This window comes from Sceloporus occidentalis, unplaced genomic scaffold (assembly GCF_023333645.1).
Source record: "Sceloporus occidentalis isolate IW3139 unplaced genomic scaffold, rSceOcc1.0.p SCAF_3, whole genome shotgun sequence".
Lineage (NCBI taxonomy): Eukaryota > Metazoa > Chordata > Lepidosauria > Squamata > Phrynosomatidae > Sceloporus > Sceloporus occidentalis.
In genome coordinates this window covers 8,745,277-8,758,799 of record NW_028316983.1, presented here as the reverse complement: position 1 = coordinate 8,758,799, position 13,523 = coordinate 8,745,277, and the positions used below count along the sequence as shown (strand labels likewise).

General features: G+C 40.2%; 1 protein-coding gene across 8 annotated transcripts in view; it reads right to left on the bottom strand.

Moving 5' to 3' along the window:
- The window catches only part of MYT1 (myelin transcription factor 1), a 177,416-nt gene that overhangs the window by 35,513 nt on the left and 128,380 nt on the right, over positions 1-13,523 (bottom strand). For 5 of the 8 annotated variants that reach the window (XM_089513592.1, XM_089513591.1, XM_089513596.1 and 2 more), the window contains exons 15-17: positions 8,866-8,928; positions 8,621-8,689; positions 1,087-1,149 (exon numbers count right to left, since the gene is read on the bottom strand). In XM_089513592.1, coding sequence (XP_089369718.1) covers positions 1,087-1,149; positions 8,621-8,689; positions 8,866-8,928 — 195 coding nt within the window. The remainder of the gene's footprint in view (positions 1-1,086; positions 1,150-8,620; positions 8,690-8,865; positions 8,929-13,523) is intronic. The other 3 variants (XM_089513595.1, XM_089513593.1, XM_089513597.1) reach the window with 3 other exon arrangements.

Sequence of the window (13,523 nt, the reverse complement as noted above, 5' to 3'; positions counted from 1 at the left end):
CAGATGTCCACATGCTGGTAGAGAGTCACTCATTTTATTTCTTATCATTTTAAAAAACAGATTGGGCTTTTTAAAAACAAAAAGAAATAAAATACATGACCATTAGTCAGCATGTGGAACTCTGTCTCCTCTTGCTTTTAACTCCTGTGGTCTACAGGCATCAACAGCACCCTATTATTAGCATTTTTAATGGTGATGTATTCTCTGTTCCAACTGCTTCTTTTGGGGTGTGTTTCAGCATCTTGCACTTTTTGCTCCCCTTCCATACTGGGGATGTCTGCCATATTAGCAAAGTCCAACCCCACATCATCCAGCTGGCCACAATGTTGGCCATAAAATGCCACATTTTTTGGTTCATGGGTGCATGTGCAGCCCTCCACCCCATGGGAGCCATCAGGTGGAAGGAACAATTTCCCTCTATAAACTGCTCACTCGTTCACTTTCCCAAATCTGGCAAAAGGGATAAAGTGCAGAATGGAGTAAGTTCCATTGAGGGCAATGGGGCTTGCTTCTGAGTAGACATGTACTGCATAAGGCTGCAAAAGGCTATGGGTTAATCAAAAATAAGCACTTCTTCACCTCCTTTTCCTTCTGTCTAGGAAAGACCACCAACATCACCAAACTAGCAGTTCTAAGGCAAACTCAGAAACTGAGGCAACATCATGGAAACATGTTAGACATGTCTGCATATGGAAAGGATCATAACACTTTAAGAAATATGTGACCATTCTCAGGCTGCAAGCGAGGGAAGAAAATTTTGGAAGTGAAGGGAAATAATTTTTTTAAATATTCATACAGCTTGTTGCAGTTTTTCAAGCCATTTTCCCTTCTCTCTGCTCTTTGACCTGCGTTCACTCTGCCTTGGCCTCACAATCGCCTGGTTATCCTAAAACCCTGAAAATTTACATTTTTTGCACTCCTCAGTTGTTGCTTGCAACAAGGGATGGGAAATCCAGCCCAAGATGCCATCCCCTGCCTTTCCGCATTCTCTCACATGAGCACCACATAAAACACCATCAGCATATTTGGCCAATATGAAGGAGCTCCCAGTTTTCATTAATTTCTCCATACACACATCCAACTTACCTCCTGTGTGATGCATAATTTCCTGTTATGTGACCGGAGCCATCACAGCCGGGAGTTGGGCACCTGAGTGATGACAAAAGAAAGAAAAATAATAAGGATTGCAGTTGGAAATTGGTTTTCAACATTCAGATCATTTTCTTTTAGCGATGAATATTATGACGTCAAAATGGCTACGCCATGGTTTGCCTTCCAGTTCCACAGCCAAGTAAATATAAATCATTCTGTGACTTAACAGGCAATTATTACACTATAGATGTTTGGCAACCCATTTTTTTCCATCAAGTAACATCAATAATTTGTCACTGAAGATGTTTCAGACTTCATATGGATTTTTGGACACCATCCTGAATAACCAGCTAATAAACCAGTACCACAGAGGAAAAACAAGAAACATACATTCCTATTCCCATCACCACAGAATGGAGATGGGAAATGTGATGAAAATGAGAACAAAAAATGACTGGAACGAACAATTTCCACACACTCACTGTTTCAGACTTGAATATAAGTAAACAGCCTTATTCAGCTGTATAAAATATGGGCCTTGGATAACAAGACACTTCTCAAAGAAAACCACCAGCAGAACCTGACATTAGTGACAATGCTTCAATCATCTGCCTTCCTCTCCAGAAATGACAGGTACTGATGATCTTCTGTTCCTTAGGATCTGGTTTTGAGAAGCAAAATTTGCGAACTGTTTCATTGGTAAACTATTTGGCTGCATTTTCCCTTGTTGCTTTAATATAAATTTCCAGTAATATTTAGGATTTCTTGTTTCCTCAGAGATATTAGTCTTGCATATTTGTGCGTTTTGCTTTTCTTCCATAAATATTGTTGCTGATGTCAAGGGTGAAATCTCTCACCAAAGAGGTTAGATTGTCACCTTTTCCATTGATAATAATGCTTTCTATAGAACTACTGATGTATTGCTTATGATTTGTGGTTAGATGCCAAAGGTCGAGCCGCCATAAATACAGTGACTATGTTTTGCATGATCAGCTATCTTAGATAGCGCAACCTCTGATCTCTTTACAGTGACAGATCTGATTGCTTGGGGCTTGCCAGGCTCACACCACTGAGGCTCATACATCAAGACCATTATTGCATTTGTGCCACGTAGGGTTGTCAGGTGTCCTTTATCATAAGGAATGTCCCTTATTTGAGGGCCAGGAAGATTGTTCCTTATAGGAATGGCAGATGTCCCATATTATAAGTGCTGTCCCCTATTTGAGGTTTGGAAAGTTTGACCTTTTCCATAGACTGAACAAGATGCCACACCATATTCTTGGGGTATGGGCCCTTCATAATGACAGATATGTGTGCATTATATAATTTATAAATGTGGGCATTATGTTAATTTTGCAGATAAAAATATTGCTAAGTTAACTGAAACTTTAGACATTTAGGTAAAACACAGACTTATTAGTAACTATTTCCTGGTGGTCAATCTTGTATGCTATGATTTTTTTGACAGTCCTTTATTACTGTTTTGAAATCGGGCAACATTATTGTCAAATGTTTCAAAAACTTGTTTTTGCAGCCTAGATGAGGTGTATTATACAGCTGGCATACTCGGCACCATCCGGGAGGGCACACATTTGGCAAGCTGCATTTAGGGAAACAGGAACATGTTTAATACTATATTAGATTGAGGACAGGGTTAGGTTCTTGCCGTTCTTGGGTTTTTAAACTATCCGTTTGTTCTACGCTTCAACACTGTTGTAGAATCTCGTTGACTGCCTTGTAGACAAGAATAACTAGAGACTGGAAGTTAATAATAATGTGATCACAAGCAACAGCAGCAATTAATATAGTGGACCTGTTCCATCCATGGTGGTTCAATTCTGCCCCTCCCCATGGATGGCAAAAAATACAGACAGTTGTGATCCATATTATTCAGTGATGGTGATGTGCACATGGAGGTGTTAGCACATCTGTGTGCACACATCTCCATTAAATAATATGGGCCAAGGCAATCTGTGGGCACACTAGCCCGGTGATACGAAGGGTCCATTGTATTAGTAGGTTCAAAGGAATAATCTTAATAGGGACAGAAAAAATATCCAAAAATATTTGAAAAAATAGTTGAAGAACACTTTTTTTGAGTGTTGAGAAACCCTGGCAAGAAGGATCCTGGAGTGATTAGAATCTTCCTGGGCTGAGACTTATTCTGAGTAAAATTTCTTTGTTGTTATTTTGCTCAGAAAATAATTTTTCTGCACATGAAACAGTCTTTTCTGTGTAGAAAATAATATTGCAGTGCTGAATTAACAGGAAAGGCTGTTTCCTTTGTAGAAAATACTGTTTTCTGCACAAAACAAACATGTTCATATTTTGCACACAAGTCCTGAATTGTGAATTGGCTTTGAAAACTGTGTGGCTTTCTTGCAGCAGGAAGAAAATTGCTAAAATAACTCATTGCATGCTTTGAGGAGAAAATAATTACAAAACTATGTGTTAGCTTCAACTTAAAAAGGAAAAGGGAAGGAAAAGGAAGAAACCGAGGCCTTTATCACACAGGGGGCAGTGCAACTCAGTACCGACGTGACTGCGCATTCAACAATTCGAATTCACATTAAAATGCAATATTTTATCCTACCTGGTTGCCTTTCTGAATTGAGGGGGAAGCAGAGTGAGTGCAAAGTGTATTACCACACCAGTGCAGATTCAACTATTTGAATCGGCACCCTTGCACATGCTCAGTGAGGAGGGGGGCAGATCGGGGTGCAGAAGCAGGCAGGAGATGATGGAATAGGTGGCAGGGTGAAGTAGGGGAGCAGATCGGGGTGTAGGAGCAGGCAGGGGATGATGGGATAGGTGGCAGGGTGAAGGAGGGGGCGAGATGGGGTGAAGGAGAAGGAGGGGGATGAAGGAGCAGGACGCAGGGGGCCAAGAGGGGCGACATCAGAGTGATCTTCCACACCAGACCAATTTGAAGTGAAATCGAAGTGAGTTTAGAAGCAAATTTTGGTGAATTCGTTTGTTTCAGAATTCACCAAAATGAGGAGTCAGTGCAGATTGAATGCGGAAATGCCTCGTAAGAACCTCCCATAGAAAGCAATCACGTGAGATAATACATCACATTTTAGCATGAATTTGCATAATTGGATGCGCAGTTGCATCGGACCTGAGCTGCACCCTCCCCCCCTGGTGTGATAAGGCCCTGAGTCTGATCTTTGAGAATAAGTGAAGCGTATCTTAAGAAGTGGACTGATATCCATGTAAGCTCATGCTAAAATAAATCAGGAAGTCTCAAGTTTCTGCTTAATTCCTTCATTTTCCTCACCTTTCCCATTCTACAGTAATAAACATTAAATTATACATGAAATGTAATGTATAATATATAGTGAGAGCCAGTGTGGTGCAGTGGTTTGTGCATTGGACTATGGCCCAGGAGGATAGAGTTCGATTTCCCACTCAGGCATGGAAACCCATTGGGTGACCTTGGGTGAATCACACACTCTCAGCCCCAGAAAAGCCTGTGATAGGTATACCTTAGGGTCGCTATAAGTTGGAAACCATAGCACAACAATATAATATATAGTAAATGATCATCATCATAATCATCACAGTTATGAATGCATAACTTGGAGTTAAGCACTTGTGACTGTTAGGTATTTATGGTCCCTTTGTAGAAGTTTAGGTGCTATACAGGGACCATGAAAGTCTGTCCATTTCTATTAACTGGAAAGCAGCTGTTTGATCAGTGGCAGTCATTACCCTGTTGTTCTAGTTTGCTACTGTTCCCATCTACACCTCACACAAGCCATCTCTGGCAAAAGGGGGAATTATGACAGGAACCCCAATTCTGCTTGTCATTATTCACAGGAGTGGTGGATGGGAATGACAGCCAGCTCCTTCTCAAGTGATGGTAGACAGACCCCATTGATTGTGGCTTCTGTTACCTAGTAAGTAGGGATGGAAGGGCTGCACCAGGATTCAGTGTGGAGCACCATATTTACAGTGCTTACACAAATTTAAGAATCATACAGGATTTTGGCCAACAATAATAGTAATAACAGAGCAACAAATAATAAATTTGTTACACATAAACCCATGCTCTGCTCCATCAACAGCAACTCCTATAAGAGAAACTCCTACAACAATCATTCACAGCTTTTCTAGATGAACACCTCATTAAAACACTTTATAGTTTTGGGGGTAGGGAGCAATCATCTGAGTTAGGACCACTTTGTCTTATGCACAAGTGAAGAAACAGAAGGCAAGCACATATTATTATTATTATTATTATTATTATTATTATTATTAAGCTTGATTTAACTAGCCCTGTAAATTTACTCAGTGCTGTGACTTGGTAGCTGAATGAATGAACTGACACCATTGAAAAGCATTAAGTAAAGGTGATACATAAGTTCTGCCTCTGATTGATCTGACCACATGTTCACACATATAAGGCATCACTTATTGCTGCAATGAAAAAATATTGTGGAGTCACAAGGAGAGTTTTTCTGAATGAACTCTATTTTAATGTTGTCATCTGCTTTACTCTCTTCTCACTTGTCAAAAATAGCTCATCAGACATCTTTGAGGGAAAAAGAAATTATTAGGCTGGAAAGAACTTACCTTTCTGGGGAAGTGAGAGAAATAGATAACTTGTGGCATTTTGCTATCATAAAATGGAAAAAACAGCATTGGACTGATCCAGGCTATCAGATATTGTGGACAGCATGGCATGACCAAGGTCAGAGCATGGAAATGTTATTTGTGGAGGGCAGCTCCCAGTATCATGCTGGCTAGAGGATTCTGGGCACTAGAAATCAAAGGTAACATTTCCAAGCTCTAACTGCATATTCACAGTAGTAGTGTTCAATGAAATGTTCAAAGGAAATGTTGAACATGATTTTGAAGCCACAGCTTGTGTCCATGTATCAAGAAGTGAGCAAGTGTAATGGATCTTTTGGGGGTTTATTCAGAAGCAGGGACCTCTTTTCTCTAACTTCCAGATCCAATCAATCAATAAATTAGAATTATCCATTATTTTTCCTGTGAAGAGAAGTATATACTGAAGTCTGCATTTCCAAACAGAATTGCTTGAAACTATGTCCCATAGAATGATTGTTTGTTGTAGTGTGCCTTCAAGTCATTTCCGAATTATGGTAATCCTATCACAGGTTTTTCTCAGCAAGATTTGATCAGAGTACGCTTGTCATTGCCTTTCCATAGAATGGTACTTACTTTCAAGTAAACACAGTTAGGATTAAGAAGGAAGGAAAGGGGAGTAAAAAAAACAAACCACAGAAATCTTTAAGACTAACTGGTTTTTATTTTTGCATGAGATTTCATGGATATAAACTCACTTCTTCTGTGGTACTGCATCTGAAAATGTGGTGTTATATCCATGAATGCTCATGAACAAATAAAAAAAACCACTTAGTCTTAAAGGTGTTGCCACATTTCTGTTTCTTTTCCCCCTCCTCCTTTCTTTTTATGCTGCAAGAGACTAAGGGCATGTCTACACTGGCCAGAGTACTCCAGGTTTTTCCTGGACTATTCTGGCTCCAGAGCTGGCCCAAATTTTCCTCATTCTCTCTGAATTTCAAAGTGATGCCAAGTGGCTGTCTACACAAGCATCCAGATGTGCTCCCTGGCACCATTGCTGCTGGCATGAGTCACTCTCTCAGGTTGAAAATGAGGTGCCTAGCACCCATCATATGGCTGGGTGCCTCGATGTGACCTGAGGAGTGACTCATGCTAGCATCAGTGGCACTGGGTGGCGCAGTAGATGGCAGCCCAGGGTTGCTCTGGAGTGCTCCATCTTTTCCTGGAAAATCTGGATCCAAAGGTAAGACTTCTGTGGTTTAAGGAAGGGATGGCCCAAATTCAAAGAGGAACTGGCCTCACGTGAAGAAAGTCTATAGTTAAATCAGGGCTTTGGCCCTGAGTCATGAAGACAGGTCGTGGCTAGGACAGGGAGAAATCACTTCATTTGGCCCATGTAAACATGCCCCATCATGGCTACTTCTTTGAAAAATACCACAATGATTAGTATTAAGTTTGATAAATGTTTACTGCAACTCTTCTGTTTTCTGGAGAAAGTGTTCATCCTCCTTTTAACAGTCCAAGCATTGATACTCCTCTTTGTTATGTGCCCCTGATCATTTCTCCCCTTAATTCTCATCTGTGGGTTCACATGAGCATGTTTTAGATCCATTCTCCATCCATGCTATTTCCCCCTTGTTTGTCTGGACTGAATGTTATAGAGGTGTAAGTCCTTCAATCAACATCAAACCTCCCCAGATTCCAGTTTAGTATACCCTGACAAATATGTATACAGATGGTTTTTAATAGAACAATGGAACATGAAACAGATCTACAGTATGTTCGGGAAAAAGCTGGATGATCGCCACAGCCAATTGAATATTCTGTCCAGGGTGAACAAAAAGGCAAATTCAGCATCATAACAGATGGAAAATAAGTCCAAAATAATCATGTAAATCTTCTGAGAACAAAAGTTAAAGCAACCTGTTAGCATGGATATGAAAACTGGACTGAGAAATGTTCAGTTTTGCCTGCTTATGGGAGCCAGTTAGACCCTTGAGTGAAAAATGAATCAGTTCTCCTTTCTTCATTCCCTCCCTCTCTTAAATTACCATTAAGACTTCAAGTTAACATACAACTCAAGTGCAATTAACTACATTCAGGGAGACAGCATTGAAATTAACTTGGTTTGGGGGGACAGAAGCTTTGTATATGTAGCGAAGGGTTACACTGTCATTCGTTTATTGCTAACCAAAATGCATAGAAACAATGCCATCTTCACACGGGATGTATGTTCTCAACCTAACAAAAATGGTGTTGCTTGATTACCCAAGGAAATGATTGGTGATGCTGCAATCTCTAGAAGGTCATCAAGAAAGAAGTGGGGGGAAAAGGGGATAGCATATTTTCACAATAGCCAATAAAAATCTGCCTGCGTTTCAGGGCACATGTGCAAATGTCATAGAATCATAGACTTGGAAAGGACCACAAAGGCTATTCAATCCTGCCATGCAGGAACATGCAGTCATGGTTGACCATCCAACTTCTGTTTAAAGACCTCCAAGGAAGGAGATTCCACCATCCTTCAGAACAGGCAAATTAAAGTCAATTATTTTTTAATTCACAATGAAACAGTTTTTAACAGTGGTTCTCAAACTTTGGTCCTCCAGGTGTTTTGGATTTCAGCTCCTAGAGTTCGTGACTGTTGGCCAAGTTGGCTGGAGCTTTTGGGAGCTGAAGTCCCAAACACCTGGAGAACCAAAGTTTGGGAAACACTGTCCTAGAGGTTAATGAAACCCTCTAGTTTTCCATAGTTGATCTCCCCTGTTCTTCAACATGTTGCATCCTCTCCCACTACAGTGTTATCTATTGGCCCCATCAAGATAAATCTAACTCGCAGGCAGGTTTCTGAGTGGCTTTTCTTCTTTTTTTTCTAAAGGAAAAGTGCAGGGAAAGGAGGAAAAAGCCAGAGCAGCAGCAAAAGGGAAAGAGAAAGAGAAAGGGGGAAGAGAGATCCAGTTTAGCGCAAACATACTTGAGGTCAGCAGAGTGGGCAGCCATGAGATTTCTTAGGCTCTTGTCAGCAAGAGGGCAACCAGAAAGGCTGAAAAAGAAGAGATGGAATATTTGGGTAAGCTAAAAAAAAAAAAAAAGGAGGGGAGGTAAAAGAAAGGGGGGAAGAGGGAATAGAACCAAAGCATCCACTTTTTTTTTTTTAAAAAGAGATCTTTTAAGAGACTGTCAGAACCTGAAAGAATAGGGTAGGTAATGTCAACTAACCTGCGGTGAGAAGCATAATTCCCCGTGATGTGTCCGCTGCCATCACAGCCTGGGGTAGGGCAACTGAACAAAAATAATTATGGGGAAAAAAACGTGAGTGGCAAAAAAAATTTAAAGAAATCAGTAAGATTCATGCATATGTAAAAAATTTAAAAAGATAAAAAAGGAGAAGAAAAGTCTTCTTCTGTAGAACTTGGCGGGTGGGGTGTGGAGTTACCAAAGACCTTGCAGGGATTTCTAGAAGTCCAGTGCACTTCTTTAAGTGACTTGGAAGCCCATGGTCTTGAGGTGAGGCAATCTGGCATCTGATCAACAGTATTGTGTTTTTATAAATCTCAACATATTTCACATAATACACTCAACCACCTTCTTAACTGGGTGGGATAGGAGGGCATGCCGCTCTCTGACAAAAAGAAAATGGGTCTGAAATTATTTTTATGACATATGACCAGGGTATGTGAGGGAATGTGTTAGGATCTTCTGTCAAGGACGTTCTGAGATAAGGTGGTTGACTATCAGAGAAAGGGTCTTCTCAGTGATGGTGCCCCAATTTTGGAATGCTTTCCATAGAAAAAATCACTTGTCACTGCTTAGTTGTCTTTTTGGTTCCAGGAACAGAGTCATTCATTTTTCCAAGCTTTCTGTCCCTTTTCTTTAAAAAACAAGTCTGCTGACCACTTTTAAGTTGCTTTTGGGATCGGCTGCCTTGTTGATTTTTATATTTTATTATTATTGTTATATTTTTAAATTGTTTTATTTTTGCTTTTTCCATAAACCACACTGGGAATTGGACTGAAAGGTGGCAAATGATTACCTCTAATGAATTAATTAGTTCCAAGGAACATTGGGTGGGAACATGGGAGAGGGCATACTCTGTGGCTGCTACCAGGCATTGAAATTTCCTTTCTAGGAAGGCTAGGATGACTCCTTCCTTCCTTGCTTTCTTTTCATCAACAAATGAAACGTTTTCTATTCCAACAGGCTTTTAGTAACTGACTATAAGAGCTTTTATTAATAGCGTACTGTTTTACTGACTTTTACCTTTTGTCTTCTTAAATTTACAGCGCTTTATAAATAAAGGTTAATAATAATAATAATAATAATAATAATAATAATAATAAAAAGGGAAACATTTGAAATTGTTTTAATTTTATAGTTTAATGGCCAGTGAAAGTCCCAGTGAAAGTAGCGTATGGCTGCAATCTGTTGTACAGGGGATGCTCCTTGCCTTTTTTATGGATAAAGCTGGGATACTCTACAGGTACTTGCTCTATTGTGTGACAACAGATCATGGGCCAGAGGAAGGAAGTGTCCTAAGAGGCAGGTTGGTTCACCACACTGGATATTTACTGGTTGGATAGCCATTTTAAACATTCTCTGTATCTGTTCTCCTATCTCTTTAATCTAGAAGTGGAGATGAGAGAATGGAATTTTGTTTCCATCTGCATCATTAACCTTCTTATGGCACTAGTGAGCCATATCCTTATGCAGAGAACAAAACCATCCTCAAAGCTTGAAAATGTAAACCTTTGGACTGCCAGGATCAGAAACCCATGGCTAGCATAGTCAAGCATGCTGGCTTGGTGATTCCGGGAAATGTAGTCCAAAAAAGTAATTTCCAAGGATCTGACAGCATCCTCCTATTTTTTGCCTCTGTACCTGCTGCCTTTGGACATGGAAGTTCTCTTTAGCTCACATGGCTGACAGGAGGGGATTGGGACATAGCAGGTAGGAGAGATTTGGGTTGAGCTGAGGGAAAGTGTGGCAGGGGTAGCTTGATAGGAGTGGTGAGGCTTGAGGGAAACTAGATGTATGAGCAAACCTGGCTTTTGTTCAAGAGATGCAACTGCACTTATATAATCCAGATTCTACCTCCTCACAGGTCCCTCTTGATGGTGGCATATATATATATATATATATATATATATATATATATATATATATATTTCTTCTTAGATGCCACTGGGAGCTGGCACTTCTATATTGTATTATGGTTCCCTGTAAAGTTGTGGGTGATGTCTGCAACCATAAGGACTAAAAGCACGCTTCTTTAAAAAGACCAAATCCCTGTTCATACAGGAGTGGTATGAAATCGTGGACCACAGTCTTCGTTATATATCAAATGTTAAAGCCAACTTAGTTATATATCAATTAAAGTCAACTGATGTGAATGGGCTACCTTGATACAATGATACAGACTGAGTCTCCCTTATCCACAATTCTGAAATCCAAAATATTCAAGAAACCAAGCCTTTTTTCATAGGTGGCTGAGATAGTGACACCTTTCCTTTCTGACCATTCAGTGTACACAAACTGTGTTTCGTGCACAAAATTATAAAAAATGTATAAAATTACCTTTAGACTTCAGGTATATATGAAACATAATGAATTTTGTGTTTAAACTTGGGTCCCATCTTTGAGATATGTACCTATATGAAAATTCCAAAATCCAAAAAAATTTAAAAATCCAAAATCCAAAACACATCTGGTCCCAAGCATTTTGGATAAAGGAGGCTTAACCTGTGTATGTTTCAGCTATCCAATCATTAAAAAAAAATAATTCCTTCTGCTGGCAGTTTTGGCATCTATCAAAAGTTTGCTTTTCTTCCCCTCCCTCCAGCTTTTTTTTTTTTTTTTTGTATTCCAGAAAAGCTAATGAATCCTATATGATCCCCTCCCCCAAAAATTACAACTTAAGAAGGAAAATCAGAAAATCAACAGTACCGTCATTATGCCCCAGTTATACTTTAAGAAAATTATTTATTAGAATATTTGTATCCCATCTTTCAGTTACCAAAAGGGTTCATTTAAATGGCTTACAAACATTAAATGGATTACAACACAAAAATAATACAACACAAAGCTAAAAACAGAGCCTATAAACGCTGTATCATCTTTAAAAACCCACTGAAGTACAAGTGGCTCTTTGTATCAGTTCTGGTACATAAGACCTTTAAATTTTTTGCAGTTCATAGGATTTTTCATTTTCCTTTTATTACACAGATATTTTAGGGCAAAAGTAGAGGAGCTTGGTGAGTCATGTCTTTGGAAGCAGCAATATCTGCTGTATTTAATTGTTTCTCTTAGTTTCCACCTGGTTTTAAAAAAACAGCTACGTATAGTCTTTGGAAGCAAACTAATTTGTGCCCATGGCATGCTACATTAAACTGAATTGTTTATAACCAGTGACAGAGCTTTGTGAGTCTGGAATATAAGTATGTAAAGGGATCTTGTAGAACATTTGAGACGAACTGAGTGAGAGATGTTGTAGCATAAGCTTTTCTAGATTTGGTCTACAACCCAACTGAAGAACTAGATGGGAAGGCCTGTATGCGCAGGCCAAATGGCCTGTGTTCCCCTGGCCTCACCTTGTCCTTTACGGACAATGCAAGCCAATCGCCCCGGGCTGTGGTCGGACACTCTTGATGCTGATCTGGCAGCCAAGAACTGATCCTGGCCCAAAGGGACCTTACTATAGAGCAAACAACCATCTGCTTGCCATGGAGTTTCTTTGAAAACTTTGTGGTGACAACTGTAATACCATGTGGCCCTGCGTGCCCCTTATCTGCCACTACTGCTGCATCTTCTCTGAAGGCTCCCATCATGGCCTGTCACACTGGATGGCCATGTGGGTGTAGCCAGGTGCCCTGTTTCTCCCTTATGGATTGTGATGAGGCTCTTTAAAGAACAAGCAGGTAAAGCGTGCAGGGTAGCACGGCTCCATGTTGCAGTGACAGGTGGGTGTGTAAACACTTGCTTGTTGCTATACTGGTCCCAAGGACTGACCTTGGTCAGGGGCAGGATAGCATGGACCTGACCTGTGATATCCTGCCCATCTTATTGGGGTCCAAATCTCAAAAAGTTTATGCTACAACTTCTTTGGCTCAGTTAATTTCAAAGGTACCCCCCCCCCCCGCATATGGGAAAATCCACGTATGCTCATGCCCCATAAGAAACAATGGGGTGCGTGCACGTGGCAGTGCATGCGCCACAGGCGCACGCACCATTGTTTACATTGTCACTCGGCTTCCGCATAAGCAGGAAGCCATGTATAGTGCATCAGCGCATGGCACGGGCACACTGTACTACTGTTAGGTAGAAAAATCTCACTGCATAATAATTTTATTTAATCATTCTGTCCAACTTAATATTAGTTAAATGGATATTATAAATTATGTGTTTTATAATGTGTGTTGACCTATGTGCCAGAATCATAGAATCACAGAGTTGGAAGAGACCATAAGGGCCATCCAGCCAACCCCATTCTGCCATGCTGGAACTCCCAATTAAAGCATCCCTGACTGATGGCTGTCCACCCTTTGTTTAAATAGCTCCAAAGAAGGAGACTCCACCACTCTCTGAGGGAGTGTGTTCCACCGTCAAACAGCTTTTACTATCATCTCCTAATGTTGAAGTGGAATTTCTTTTCCTGTAGTTTGAATCCATTGCTCCAGGTCCTATTCTCTGGAACAGCAGAAAACAAGCTTGTTCTACAGCTTCAAATATGTAGGGCTATCATATCACTTCTCAACCTTCTCTTCTCCAGACTAAACATACCCAGCTCAATAGGTCTCTCCTCATAAGGCATGGTTTCCAGACGCTTCACCATTTTAGTCACCCTCCTTAGTGTTTAGCTTGTCATATTTGAAAAAGCTGTT